This window comes from Trachypithecus francoisi, unplaced genomic scaffold (genome assembly GCF_009764315.1).
Source record: "Trachypithecus francoisi isolate TF-2019V2 unplaced genomic scaffold, Tfra_2.0 Lachesis_group13, whole genome shotgun sequence".
In the NCBI taxonomy this organism is placed as follows: Eukaryota; Metazoa; Chordata; class Mammalia; order Primates; family Cercopithecidae; genus Trachypithecus; species Trachypithecus francoisi.
The window spans coordinates 111843557-111858297 of NW_022681458.1; the positions used below are offsets into that span (position 1 = coordinate 111843557).

A 14741-nucleotide genomic window follows, 5' to 3' on the forward strand; every position below is an offset into this window, starting at 1 on the left:
GTAGTCTACTGTAATGTCATCTAGTGTTTTTTTGTCATCTGGTAGATGTTTAAATTTCAGATACTGTATTTTTTTCTTTAGAAGTTCTATTAGGGTCTTTTTATGTCTTCCACTTCTCTCTTCCTCATGCTTATTGTTGACCTTCTTCATTATATGGAGTATATGGTTGCTGTTTTAATGTCCTTGTCATTCCTCTGTATTGTTTGATTTTTCTTCTCGTCAAGTGTTGTGTTTTTCTGCTTCCTTGCATGCTTATAATTTTTGATTTGGTATGCTATCCACTGTTGTGTGCTGTATTTTTGAAGTTCTTTGTAAGTATTTAGGATTTTTTTCCTGGGACATAGTTAAGATACCAGGAATTGGTTTGATCCTCTCAGGGGCTCTTTTAAATGTTATTAAGCAGGTCCATAACAGGTTTTTGTCCAGAACTGGTTTGTCTCCATTCTTGAGGCAATATTTCTCTGAGGACTCTACTTGATGTCTTGTGTTTGAAAACATCTTTCAGCTTTGGCTGGTGGGATCAGGAACTATTTCTGGCCATGTCTGAGCTCTGGTGGTTGTTCTGTCTACTTTTTTCTAGTGGTTCTTTCTCTCACCTTGATGGTTTCCTCACAGGAATATGCTGATCAGTATTCAGTTAAGGAGATACTCTCTTCACATCTTCCCAGCTCTCCGTTGGTGCAGCTCCTTCCCCTCCAATAATTTGGCCTATAAACTTTAGCCACTTTTGCCTTTCTGACCTTTAAATTCTATATCCCTAACTTAATGAGACCAGTTCTGTTTTAGTTCTCTTTCCCGTTTTTGTGGCCTAGTAACTTTCCCTAGGCAGTAGGATAGAGTGTTTGTAACATTCACTTTATTTGTTTCCCTTTTCTTAGAAAGTATCTCTGCCCTACTCTGCCAATTGTCAAATGTCTGAAAACCTTTATTTCTTATAAATTGTCCTTTTTTTAAGTTGAGAGGGTAAGTTCTGTCCCTAATATTCTGTCATGGCCGATGAAGGCATCCTTAATATTCTTTCCTAATGAAATTTAATTTTGCCACACAATTTGTTATACTTCTGACACATCAGTAAATTTGTGAATCAGTTCTACAGAATTTAGTTATTTGGCATTATGGTGGTGTGTGGAAAGCTTCAGGTTTGTGAAATGGATACATACTTAATTAGAAAAATGATAGGCACTTTGTCAAATTTCTTATGACACATTCTAAATTATAATTACTGAAATTATAAATGATTTTAAAATAGTACTATCTGATATAAAGTCTGCTATCTAAACCATTTGATATTTATATTTTGAAATTTATTATTTCTGTGTTGTTATTTTAGTCATAGTTATAAACTGTCAATGGGAAAATAAATCTCAAGTTGCTGGCCATTCTTAGTTATCGTTTCTGATGAATACAGGTGAATTCTGGGATAAAACAGTACTTGAGAATATGAATACACTAACTTGATAAATTGGTCTTTAATGGTTCATATTTTTAGGTTATATTAATTTTCAAAGCATTGAAAGTAAATTTGAAATCTTTTTCCCCCCTCTAGGCTGAAGGGTATGTGATTGGCAGCTGTATAAAACACATTCCAATCGCAGGACGAGATATAACATATTTTATTCAGCAACTGCTGAGAGATCGAGAAGTAGGAATCCCTCCAGAACAATCCTTGGAAACTGCTAAGGCAGTAAAGGTAAAAAGTGTGATAGAAGTGTAATTTAGTTAAAAATTAAAATCACATAACATTAACATTAGAAATTTTTAATTGAAGAACAGTACTTAAAATAATCTTGTTAACCAGTTATAAATTATTACTCTTAAGTATATTTACATTTCCTCTGTATTTCTTGCAAGAAAATTATTATTACAACAGTTTGTCTATCTGTTTTCTTCATATTTTATATTTGAGAGGAGTAATATATAAGAACATTTTACCAAATGAGTTCTCCATAAATTTTTGTGATTCTCTTTATTAAAAATAATTATTTCATTGTAAAGTGCTTGCATCTCAATTTCTTCACTGAATTCTTTATTTTAATTCTAAAAGCTTTTGTCATAAAAATTATTTTGATACAATTGATTCATTGTGCTATAGTATAGAGGCAGTGTTAGCTCAAGTGATAGGGCACATAGAAGAAAAACATGAAGGCTATCTAAAGTATTTTTAAAATTTTTTCTGCCATGTAAGTATTATATCAATGCTTCATGGAAACTATCAAAATACTTTAGCATCATCTTTCAAACTTATTATTTGCCACATAACCAAAAAATTTCAGTGGGTCTCACATGTTTTGAAAAGTAAAACTGCCCTGGCAAAAGTAACTTTTACTTATTCGTCTCTCTTTGCATGTTTTTTTTTTTTTTAATTACTTATACATTTTTAAATTTTTTATTTCTTATTTTTATTGATTTATTTTTTATAGAGATGGGATCTTGTTCTGTTACCCAAGCTAGAGTGCAGTGGCACAATCATGGCTTACTGCAGCCTCAAACTTCTGGGCTCATGTGATCCTCCTGCCTCAGCCTCCTGAGTAGCTAGAACTGCAGGTGCATATCACCATGTCTGGCTAAGTTTTTGTAGAGATGGAGGTCTTGTTATGTTGCCCAGGCTGGTGGTGAACTCCTGACCTTAAGCAACCTCCTGCCTCAGAATCTCCAAGTGCTGGATGTGAGCCACCATGTCTGGGCCTCTTTGCATGTTTATGGGATTTTCCTTGCTCGTCAGAGCTTAAGAATGAAAATTTATCAACTACTTCCTAGGTAGTAAATTAGTAAATGACTGCCAAAAGTTACCCCAAGTTGGTGGCATAAGAATTAAATATATAAAAAGTTAATGTGAATACTACTGATTCAACATCTTTGGGAAATCTGTAAAATTAAAGCAAAATGAGAAAACACCAGAGATTTAAATCTATTCCAGAGAAGAATGATGGTCAGTTCTTTGTCATTCCCACTTCCAAGGTTTGGGGAAGACCTCAAATAGTGTAATCAAATGTCTTTTGTTTCCAGTATTTTTTCTCTTTGTGTATTTTGATTATTACTAGTAATATTTGCAACTATCTCGGATGGAGCCTGTGATGTATAAAAATACTGGAAAAGGAAGGTTTTTAAAAATATATATATATATATAGGCTGGCAGTTGGGAGTTTATAAATTACAAATATGATGTTACAATCTATAATATATTTTTCAATATTTTTGATGAAAACTTTTACTTAGGTGTCATATAACCAAATATGCAACAAAATAGAGTAAGTTATATTTTTAGCCTTCTTTTTTTGCTCATTTATTTACTCAGACTGTAATCAATTTTGTTTCAGATATTAAGGATCTAATTAATTTGTGTGGTTGTCACAATTATTACTTATTCTTCAGTTCTATATTTTATTTATTCTCCTTACCTAGAGCACAAGATTCATTATTACTGAGACAGAAAATGTTGAATGACATTAATGAACATTTTCAGGAAATAACACTGAAGTAGAAATCAGCTCTCCAATCTCTCAAATATTGTTTATATTTAAAGTCAGAAAATATGTGTAGGAGATGAGTATGTTTATTTGTACTACACATATGATAACATCCTAACATAAATTTTACTCCCAGCTTAATTTCCTAATTTTATTTTCTGAAGAGTTTTTTTTTTATTTGATTCTAGTTTACTGAAAACATGCCATTCTTTTTTACTGTTCCTATAATAAGCAAAAAAAAAGTACTTTTGTTTCTTTGTTTCTCAGGAGCGTTATAGTTATGTCTGCCCAGATTTAGTAAAAGAATTTAACAAATATGATACAGATGGGTCAAAATGGATTAAACAGTATACTGGAATCAATGCTATCTCAAAGAAAGAATTTTCTATCGATGTTGGTTATGAGAGATTTTTGGGACCTGAAATCTTTTTTCATCCAGAGGTAAGTTTTTTTTAACGAAATTGTTTAAAAATATTCAGCAGCAAATATCAATTAATGGATATTCAGAGAGAATTGATCTCAAAAACTTTTATTAGTATACTAAAATAAAACCGTTTGAGTTTTTATGAAAAGTTTTATTAAAAAGTTTTATGAAATTTTTAAAGAAAAATATTTGCTTTTGTTTAAACAAGCAAAATTGTTGCTATTTTTTGTAGATTTAAAAAACGTTTTTTTTTTTTTTAATATGGGGGCTTATGTGGGGGGTCATGGGAAGAGGGGAGCTCTTAAATTTTTTTTTTCTTTCCTCAGTCGTGGACTCAGGTAAAGTTTTGTAATCATTTAAATAAAATATTTTGGGAAAGGTTATAGAAAGCTCCCCCCTCCCCATTTGTGTAAAATGACCATTATACAAAGAACCTTCAATTGACCATTCAAACATATAACTAGTAGCAAAATAGTCTTCTCTCTGTGAAGTTTTAGCAACATAAAGGCTTTATTAAATTAAGAAATACATGCTTTTAATAATGGGAAATTCTTCTGGTAACTTAGTGTCAGAATTGTAACTTTATTAATAGAATCACTAATACTATGTACTTTGCTTATTTAATGTTAATAATAGTTATTTTTAAAATTTTGATTATTCACTCAGCAAATGTTAAATGGTTTGGATTTTCATGATCCCAGCTTAAATTAAACACTGGATGTTCAAAGATGAAAAATCATTTTATCTTGCTCTTATTGAGCTCAAAGAATAAAAGAGATGAATATTTAAACAGGTAGGGTTACAGATGCTTTAATGAGTACATGTATCTGGTGAGGGCACAGGAACAAAGAGCATCTAAGTCTGCTTGGGAGAACATCTCAGAGGGGATAATGGTTGAACTGAGACTTAAAGGATGAATGGGTGTTTGTCAGTTGTGTGGTAGGGGAGTATATGTATTTTTGTCAGAAGTTTAGCTAGGCAGAGGTCTTAGACATGAGAGTGCTACATAAGAAAAGTATAAAGGACAGATTGGTAGGAGAGGGATCCAGATAGGTATTCATGGACCAAGTCTTGAAGGGCAGATATGCTATGCAAGGGAGTTAGCTGGAATTTAGCTGGATTCTGTAGTCATGCAAAAATTTTAAGCATAGAAGGTATTATTTACCATATTAGAAAGGTTACTCTCACAGCATTGGTTTGGACAGGTTGGAACAGAGGTGTGAATTGTGTTGGAAACAGGTGATTTTACTACAGTATTTTAGATGAAGGATGAATAGTATTTGTGGGTCAGTGAGAATGAGGAAGGAGGTGAGAGAAAAATAGAATCAACATAATTAGTAATTACTTAGATATGAGGCGAGTAAGAATATAAGGAATCTGTGATAATGCAGCCCAATGTGCCATCCACTGAGATTTGTAATACTGAAGGGGAGGAGTAGGTGAAATAGACACAGATGAGTTTATTATATGCATCTTTTAAAAGGTTCAAAAACAAACACTTGGGTGTTGTAAAGTCATCACCATATGTGGGGCACAAAGGAAGAGGTTGGCTGAGAAGAGGCTGTGGAATAGAAAGATGAAGAATAGGGCGTTCGTCAACACAGACACATAATGGACAGGCTGAGTAAGTGGAACCTGCAAAGAATCCTGAAGATGACAGAGAGGTAGAAGCCAAGCTAAAGGATTATGGCCATAAAATTGAGAGAAGTGAATGTTGCAAGAAGGAAAGGTAAATAGTGCCAGTTGCTGCAGTGAAGTAACATTAGAGGAAACCTTAGAAGTACTTGGAGTTTTTCAGCATCTAGGTTGTCGGTGATCATAGGGGAACAGTTTCAATGGAGTGATACATTAGAGCAGCTTGTTGCCTCAGTGAGAAGTGAAGGTTTGGAAATCAGCAGTGTGGACATTCTGAGAGATGGCTGTGAAAGAAAAAGACAGTGGACTAGTAAGAATTCAGTTACGAGAATAAAGCTCAAGATAGTTTTAATTTTTAAGAGGGCTTACTCCCGTGACAAGAGGGAAGGAATTAAGAATAGGTACAGGAAAATGAACTAGGAAGGGCAGAGGCACAGGTAGGTAGTTGAAGAAGTTCATCATCATAGTTCATAGTTTTAATTTTTTTGTGAGGTAGAATCAAGCTTATGTTCTAGGAGAAGGGATTGGACGTAAAATGGAGGGCTTGTGAAGCATAATGACTTCATATTTACTGTTGAGGGGAATTGAGAGGGTGACTAGTGAGCGCTCTACTCAGGGTAGCAGATTAGATACCCAAAACTTTTAGTTGTACAATAGTGTCCCCTCCCCTCCCCCAGACAGGTGTGGGAAAGGAGCAAAAGGTTTTGACAAGGCAGAGATTAAAGTATTGCAGCATAGAGGAGAGAGCAAATCCTGAAAGCCAAATTACCTAGGGATAGTGAGGGACACAGGGATTGGAGATCATGATAAATTGACACATAGTAATTGTGAATTGGTAGCAGAAGAGTGAGCATGAGAAGGATAAGGAATTGTGGTCAGACTAGTATACTGGAGTATGAAGGTTTTTGGTGGTACATTTTCTTTGCAGTTTCTCAAAAAATAAAAAGGATGTATACACACAGCTTTAAAGGTCAGAGAACACTGACAGACTTAAAATTAGCAGCTCTTCACCCTCCTGCTGCCATTTTGTTCTATAGAGCATCCTTTAGCTCTTAGTTATTGCTCTTGGTATGAACCCCCAGGTTTCTAAATACTGTGATGGTATTACAGGAACATGGATGAAACTGTTTCTTGATATGTCACTGTTAGTGGTTTCAGTGCTAACCCCCTTTTAGTTATTTCTAGACTCTCTTTTCTTCCAGCCTGCCCACGTGTGAGGTTATTGTTATTAGGTAAATCATTAGTACTGTGATATTTATAGTATTATACCTGAGATTGTTCACTTTTGAGGCAAGTAATGTAATTCTTTTCCTTTAAAATTCACCTTTTCCAAAACTTTCACCTTGTTTATTCATTTGCTTCATTTTCTTTTTTTTTTTAACTTTAAGTTCAGGGGTACAGGTAAAGGTTTGTTATATAGGTAAACTTTTGTCATGGAGGTTGTACAGATTATTTTGTCCCCAAGCATTAAGTCTAGTATCCATTAGCTATTTAAAAGGGAGAACATACAGTAATTGGTTTTCTGTTCTTGCATTGGTTTGCTGAGGATAACCGCCCCCAGCTCCATACATGTTCCTGCAAAGAACATGACCTCATTCTTTTTTTTAGCTGCATAGTATTTCATGGTGTGTATGTACCACATTTTCTTTATCCAGTCTACCATTGATGGGCATTTAGGTTGATTCCATGTCTTTACTTTTGTGAAGTGCTGCAGTGAACATACGTAGGCATGTGTCTTTATGATAGAACAATTTATACTCCTTTGGGTATGTGGGATTGCTGGGTTGAATATTTATGTTTTAGGTTCATGAGGAATTGCCACACTGTTTTCCACAATGGCTGAACTAATTTACACTTCCACCAACAGAGTATAAGCGTTTCTTTTTATTTCCAACCTTGCCAGCACCTTTTAAAATTTTTTATTTTATTTATTTTTAAAAAATATTTTCTCTTTCCTTCATTTTTTAGGAGGGATGTTGTGAGAATAGTTTTTGACTTTTTAATGGCCATTCTGACTGGTATGAGATGGTGTCTCATTGTGGTTTTGATTTTACATTTTTCTAATGATCAGTGATGTTGAGATTTTTTTCATATGATTATTGGCCACATATATGTCTTCTTTTGAAAAATTGTTCAGGTCCTCTGCCCACTTTTTAATGGGGTTGTTTTTTTCCTTGTAAATTTATTTAAGTTCATTATAGATGCTGGATATTAGACCTTTGTCAGATGTGTAATTTGCAAAAATGTTCTCCCATTCTGTAGGTTGTCTGTTTACTCTGCTGATAGTTTCTTTTGCTGTGCAGAAGCTCTTTAGTTTAATATATCCCATTTGTCATTTTTTGCTTTTGCCACCTTGATCAGGGAATCTTTGCCTGTACCCATGTCCAGAATGGTATAATTTGCTTCATTTTGTTCATTCATTCTTTCATTTATTTATTGAGGTTCGAATTAACTTTCTTGTTATACAAGGTCGGGAAGGGAACCGAGGAGGGTGAGTCTCATTCTATTTAGAGGATTTTAACAGTTTCTTTCTTTTTTTTTCAAGCCTTGTTTCACCTTTACTTGTATGGTTTATTACACCTTCAATTCCTGGGACTTCAGAAGGTTCTTGATTGACTTCTTACCAATATGCCCTTTTAGTATCTCTTTTTGCCCTCCAAACAGGATTGAAATATTTTATTCATTGTTTTTTTGCCCCCGTTTCATCCTTGGTCATTTACCTTTCCTTTTAATTCTCTTGCTGTCATTTTAGTGGAGACAGTTTAGTCTCTCCAAGAGACTGGAGAGATAACCACATGTAGCTGGAAGTTAGGACAGATTTTTGTATGGACCGTTTATATGTGAGTAGATTAATAGAAGTGTGTGAGACCTCATTTCAGTTAAGGCACATCAATTAATTTGAAATTGAAATCTTAGAGAAAAATATTAAAGCTCCAAGTTGGAGACAGGAATTAGAAAATTGCAGAAGATCCTAAACAAATGTCCTGTATAAATAGGATTATGACCACAAGATGGATAATAGCATGGGATATAGGAGATGAGCATTTGAATGGAATATGCTTGACAAATGAGCTTAGCTGATGCCTTGGTTTCTTAAAAACCTTGAAGTAGGCTGGTTGTGGTGGTTCACACCTGTAATCCCAGCACTTTGGGAAGCCAAGGTTGGCGAATCACTCAAGCCCAGGAGTTTAAGACCAGCTTGGGCAACATGGCAAGAGCCCATCTCTACCAAAAAACACAAAAAATTAGCCAGGCGTGTGGTGTGTGCCTGTCGTCCCAGCTACTTGGGAGGCTGAGATGAGAGTATTGCTTGAGCCCAGGAGGTCGAGGCTGCAATGAGCTGGCATTGTACCATTGTACTCCAGTCTGGGCAACAGAGCAAGACCCTGTCTCATAAATACATAACCCTGAAGCTTTAGATATGTAAATGAAATGTGTTTCATATTGCTTAGGAAAGATATAGTTGGCTGGATGAAAATGTGTCTTTTTTTTTTTTTTTGAGACGAAGTCTCGCTCTGTCGCCCAGGCTGGAGTGCAGTGGCCGAATCTCAGCTCACTGCAAGCTCCGCCTCCCAGGTTCACGCCATTCTCCTGCCTCAGCCTCCCGAGTAGCTGGGACTATAGGCTCCCGCCACCTTGCCCAGCTAGTTTTTGTATTTTTTTAGTAGAGACGGGGTTTCACCATGTTTGCCAGGATGGTCTCGATCTCCTGACCTCGTGATCCGCCCGTCTCGGCCTCCCAAAGTGCTGGGATTACAGGCTTGAGCCACCGCGCCTGGCGCTGCTGATGTTTCATGTATCATTTTTTCTATTAATTTGAATAACCTTTATTGTTTGATACACCAATTTTTCTTTGTTAATTTTTTAACTTTAAAACATTTTCTATTGTCTATAGCTTTATGTTCCTTATAAGTAATTTCTTCTATGAGAAACCTGTTTCTCTTTTTAAAAAACCTGTTTTGTTTTCTCTTTTTTAAAAGGCTGTTTTAAAAAATCAGTTATATATATGCACATGGTTTAAAAGTCTTGGTCTATGGATCTTCACAAACACTAGGAGTACCCTGCGTGTTTCTTTCCCTGTTTTCTATTTCTATTCCTGTACAGATGCTTATAGGATCTTCCCTTTGTCCCCTAGCATTTCTGGTTTTTTGTTTGTTTGTTTGTTTTTGTCTTTTTGTTTTAATCTGTAGGTTATTTCTTCAACTTTACCTACTGAGTTTTCTATTGGAGTTTTAAAATTTCTGGCAACATTTTTAATTCTCAAGAGCTTCCCCCACCCCTACTTTTGAATATTCTTTTTTAAATGCTATCTTTTTCCTATTTCATTGTTGTCTATCTTCTGGCTCTTTAAGGATATTAATCATAGGGTTGTTTTTTGTTTTGTTTTTGTTTTTTAGTTTTCTTCTTTCTATAGTCTCTTCCAAGTTGCTTAGTCTGTTTCGAGTTGGTTTTTCTCTGTTTCGATTGCTATGTTTTTCCTGCTGGAGACTTTTGCAGACTAGTCATTTAAGAAGGGGACACTAGGCTGGGCGCAATAGCTCAGGCCTGTAATCCCAGCACTTTGGGTGGGTGAATCACCTGAGATCAGGAGTTAGAGACCAGCCTGGCCAGTTAGAGACCAGCCTGGCCAATATGGCAAAACGCCATCTCTACTAAAAATACAAAAAATTAGTTGGGCGTGGTGGCGGGCGCTTGTAATTCCAGCTACTCAGGAGGCTGAGGCAGAAGAATCGCTTGAACCTGGATCGCGCCATTGCTCTCCAGCCTGGGCAACAAGAACGAAACTCCACTTGAGGAAAAAAAAAAAGGCGGGGAGGAGTCACTAAAAACCTGATTGGATGTCTGAGTTTTGTGGGTGGGGCTTGTTGACTGTGGCCTCTTCTTTGGGGGAATGCCATATATGTGTTACTTTAGGTCTTTTTAGCTATTTCCCAGAGAAGACTCCTGGCTGCTGGTTAAAGGCTGGCAGCCAAGTGAGAAGAGACTTTGCAGGTTGCCTATCTTCATGTAAAACTCCCCTTTTAGTACTTTCTGCTGCGTATTACAGTCCTGGAAACTCTTCTTCAGTGTAGAGAATAGGATTCACCACTTTTTTCTTTGGATGAGGAGGCGGCATTTGATGCTTCTTTGGAGAGGATCTAGAGCTTTAACAGCTTCTTAGAGAGACTTTCAACCCGTCCTTCTTCCTGGCCTCTTTCCACCTCAATTCAAAGCTACCCGGGTCAGCCAGTTCTTTGAGGGATGTGGAGAGGGAATTTTTGGTATAAAATAGCTTGGTTCTTGTTTTTTACTGATGACTTATTAAGTGTTTTGAAGGTTTGCAACGTCTTGTCCATCTGCTTTCCAGCTTACCAAATTTGTTGCTGGTTTTGCTTTGCTCTCAATACTTTTATTTTTCCTTTAAAAAATAGGCCGGGTGCGGTGGCTCACGCCTGTAATCCCAGCAGTTTGGGGGGCTGAGGCGGGCGAATCAGGAGCTCAGGAGTTCGAGACCAGCCTGACCAACATGGTGAAACCCTGTCTCTACTAAAAATACAAAAAAAAAAAAAAAAAGAAAAAATTAGCCGGGCATGGTGGCATGTGCCTGTATTCCCAGCTTCTCAGGAGGCTGAGGCAGGAGAATCGCTTGGATCCAGGAGGCGGAGATTGCAGTGAGCGGAGATGGTGCCACTGAACTCCAGCCTGGTGACAGAGTGAGACTCCGTCTCAAAAAAAGAAAGAGAAAAAAAATTCTCTTTACTGGTATTTTGATTAGTGTTTTTTGGAAGAGAACAAAATTAGATACATATGTTTATTTACTTCACTATGTTTTCTCAAAATAGACCTGATTTTTGTATTTTATAAAGTGTGTCATACACACCCTTTTTGTGTGTGTGTGTGATTTTAGATGGATACTTCTGTGTCCTAGTTCCTCTGTCATTTGAAGGATTCACTTGGTTTTTTGTTTCAGCTAGATGAAAGTGTAGGCATCTGAACTGTCCAGTACTTCAGCACTGAGGATAAAATGTATGAAAGAATAAGGAAATTTATTTTTGTAGTTCTGTAAGCTCATCACAAATACTAGAAATAGCTGTTTTTAGAAGGAGTGGGTTTGGCATTTGGATTTTGTTTTTAAAAGGAAATTTTTTGTTTTTTTTAACAAAATCATCCTAAGGTTTTAAAACTTGTGTAATAAGTTTCCAGGTATAGGAAAGATTTGGACTGCTGTGTTTATTTGGGTATATTTGCTACTTCCTGTATTTTTTGGAGAAGGGTAAAGATATTCTTTCCTTGACAGTCTCTTCTAATCTTCTCAGCATCAGTAGTCTTAAGACTTGACCAGGGAGCAGTTAGAGGCAGAACTGACTATTTTGCTGACAGTAAAAGAAAAGGCCTGAAAAATAGTATGAGAGACCCTAGGTTGAATCTGTTAGTATTAAAGTATTGAATACTCTTAACAATTTATTATCACCTTTTAAATTTGTTAATTCTTTTTCTTCTTCATTTATGTACTAAATAGTCATTGCTTGCTGCTTTACTCTATATTTTACCAGTTCTCACTTGGGGTTCTGTTGTCCAGTAGTTCCTATACTTTTTTCAAATATATACTCAAGTCAGACTTCATTTTTTTAAAATAAATTAGCATTTCTGTGTGTGGATCTAGGGTATCTTAATATTTAAAGGTTCTCTATTTTTCTTCTGTGCATTCTTTTGTTTGTTTGAGATGGAGTCTTGCTCTGTTACCCAGCTGGAGTGGAGTGGCTCGATCTCGGCTCACTGCAACCTCCGCCTCCTGGGTTCAAGTGATTATCCTGCCTAAGCCTCCCAAGGAGCTGGGATTACTGCGCCTGACCTCTTCTGTGCGTTCTTGATTAAAAACTAGTATAAAAAGGGCACAGGGCCTGGCGCGGCAGCTCACGCCTGTAATCCCAGCACTTTGGGAGGCCGAGGTGGGTGGATCACGAGGTCAGGAGATCGAGATCAGCCTGGCCAAAATGGTAAAACCCCATCTCTACTAAAAATACAAAAATTAGTTGGACATGATGGCAAGCACCTATAATCCCAGGTAGTCGGGAAGCTAAGGCAGGAGAATCACTTGAAAACCCGGGAGGCGGAGGTTGCAGTGAGCCGAGATGGTGCCACTGCACTCCAACCTGGGTGACAGAGCGAGACTCCATCTTAAAAAAAAAAAAAAGAAAAACAAAAGAGGGGGGCACAGAGATATAGCACAGTACTGAATAATCCTATTTGTTCCTTTTACTTGAGCATGATATAGCAGATAAACTATCTTACAGGTAGGAAAAGGACTATGGGAAGGTTAACGTGTGTGTGTGTTATTGTTTTAGGCAAATACTGAAGAGCACAGCCGACAAAGGACAATGTAAAAATTTGCAAGTTCTGTGTTAGTAATTTGATAACACTTCTAAAAATGAGTATTATGGAACACATTTTTGTCAGGTCGTTAATACTCTGTACAGATTTTGGAGAAGTAAATCTTTTCTTTATAGTTAGAGCAAATGATAGGTTCTCAGGTTAAAGTGTCACTTTGGGATCATAAAAATACAGTGTTTTGAGAACTGAAGGCTCTTTAGAAGATTTCACAGTCTGAAACTGAAAATGGTTGTTGAAGATCATGGATGTGTTCATGGAAAATAAAATTTTTAGGATTCTGATTCTGCTGCTCACTCCACTTAATCAGTAACTAAGTCATTTTCTGCCAGCACATGAGCTTGTCTTTAAATTACTTATAGAGCCAGCTGAGTTGAGCTCTATTCTGTTTTCCTTGACAGATAAAATTTACCCTAGTCTGTAGGTTGGGTTCTAAAGGCTCAATATGAGCCACATTTTCATACCCAGTGTGTATTCCTCTTAGAGTTCCTTATGTACACTCCTCAGCATGCTTCAAAAAGATAGATTTTGACTGCCAGGTTCTTTTATTATAATAAAGGTCAGTAGAATCTTAGTGATGTTTTACATGATCTAAATTAAAAGATTTTGTATTAGTATGTGTCACTTCGATAACATTAAATCTCTTTTCATTGTATGCACAACCTGTAAATAATTTAAAACTAATCTTAAAAACTGGAAAAAGGCTGGGCGTGGTGGCTCACACTTATAATCCCAGCACTTGGGGAGGCCGAGGCAGGCGGATCAGTTGAGGTCAGGAGTTCAAGATCAGCCTGGCCAACATGGATGGTGAAACTCTGTCTCTACTAAAAATACAGAAATTAGCCGGGCATGGTGGCAGGCGCCTGTAATCCCAGCTACTTGGGAGGCTGAGGTAGGAGAATTGCTTGAACCCAGGAGGCAGAGGTTGCAGTGAGCAAAGATTGCACCACTGCACTCCAGCTTGGGCGACAGAGCAAGACTCGGTTTCAAAAAAAAAAAAAAAAAAAACCTGGAAAAAAATTGACACATGCCTAATAATTATCAATACAGTTACAGACTCAGTTTAATAAAGGAATATTACCTCTCAATTAGTGTAACCTAATTATAAAAATGAGTAGCTGAGGAGATAAATAGTACTTGTTTGTTTTTGACTAATTAGAGCTAGATTTTGATTATTTATTTAGAGACAGAGTCTCTCTCTGTCCCCCAGGCTGGAGTGCAGTGAGATAACTTGGTGTAACCTTGAACTCGTAGGTCAAGCAGTCCTCCTTCCTCAGCCTCTCAAGTAGCTGAAACTACAGGTGTGTGCCACCGTGCCTAGCTAGTTTTTCATTTTTTTGTAGAGACTGTCTCACTATGTTGCCCAGGCTGGTGTCAAACTCTGGGCCTCAAGCAATCGTCCTGCCTTGACCTCCCAAAGCACTGGGATTATAGGTGTGAGCCTCCATGCCCAGCATCAAGTTGTTGTTTTTTTTTAAGTTTTTAAAAAAGTGTATCTTTCTTTAGTGCCAGCTGTTTGGAAATAGTAAGTTTATTTTGACTGTGGTATATCATCGTTTGAATATACAGCTGATGTTATTCAAAGTAGATGTACCAAAAAGTTCTTGAGAGCACTGAATTAGTGAACATTGAGCTGTTGCTCCTAGGGGAAATACAGTGTTAGGTTTCTTTGAGCCTCTGGTAACATTTTTGTTATCCCATTAATGTATACCCTTGTTTCATGTGTGTGTTTCTTTTTAAAGGCACTGCATTTAGTATATTCTTTTAGTATATTCATTTATATTCAATAGCACTAGAACACATGTCTGAACAAAGCTATCTAACTTGGCTTTTTCTCTGTAAGACAC

The 14741-nt window shown here is 36.6% G+C and overlaps 1 protein-coding gene and 1 long non-coding RNA gene across 2 annotated transcripts in view; both read left to right on the forward strand.

Moving 5' to 3' along the window:
* ACTR3 (actin related protein 3) overlaps window positions 1-14741 on the forward strand; it is a 70995-nt gene that overhangs the window by 47888 nt on the left and 8366 nt on the right. The window contains exons 7-8 of the mRNA XM_033231719.1: window positions 1547-1690; window positions 3735-3908. Of these exons, the coding sequence (XP_033087610.1) occupies window positions 1547-1690; window positions 3735-3908 (318 nt within the window). The remainder of the gene's footprint in view (window positions 1-1546; window positions 1691-3734; window positions 3909-14741) is intronic.
* Window positions 3924-5144, forward strand: LOC117095105. Its single transcript, XR_004441818.1, has 2 exons — window positions 3924-4852; window positions 4915-5144. It is a non-coding gene; the product is annotated as an uncharacterized LOC117095105 (long non-coding RNA).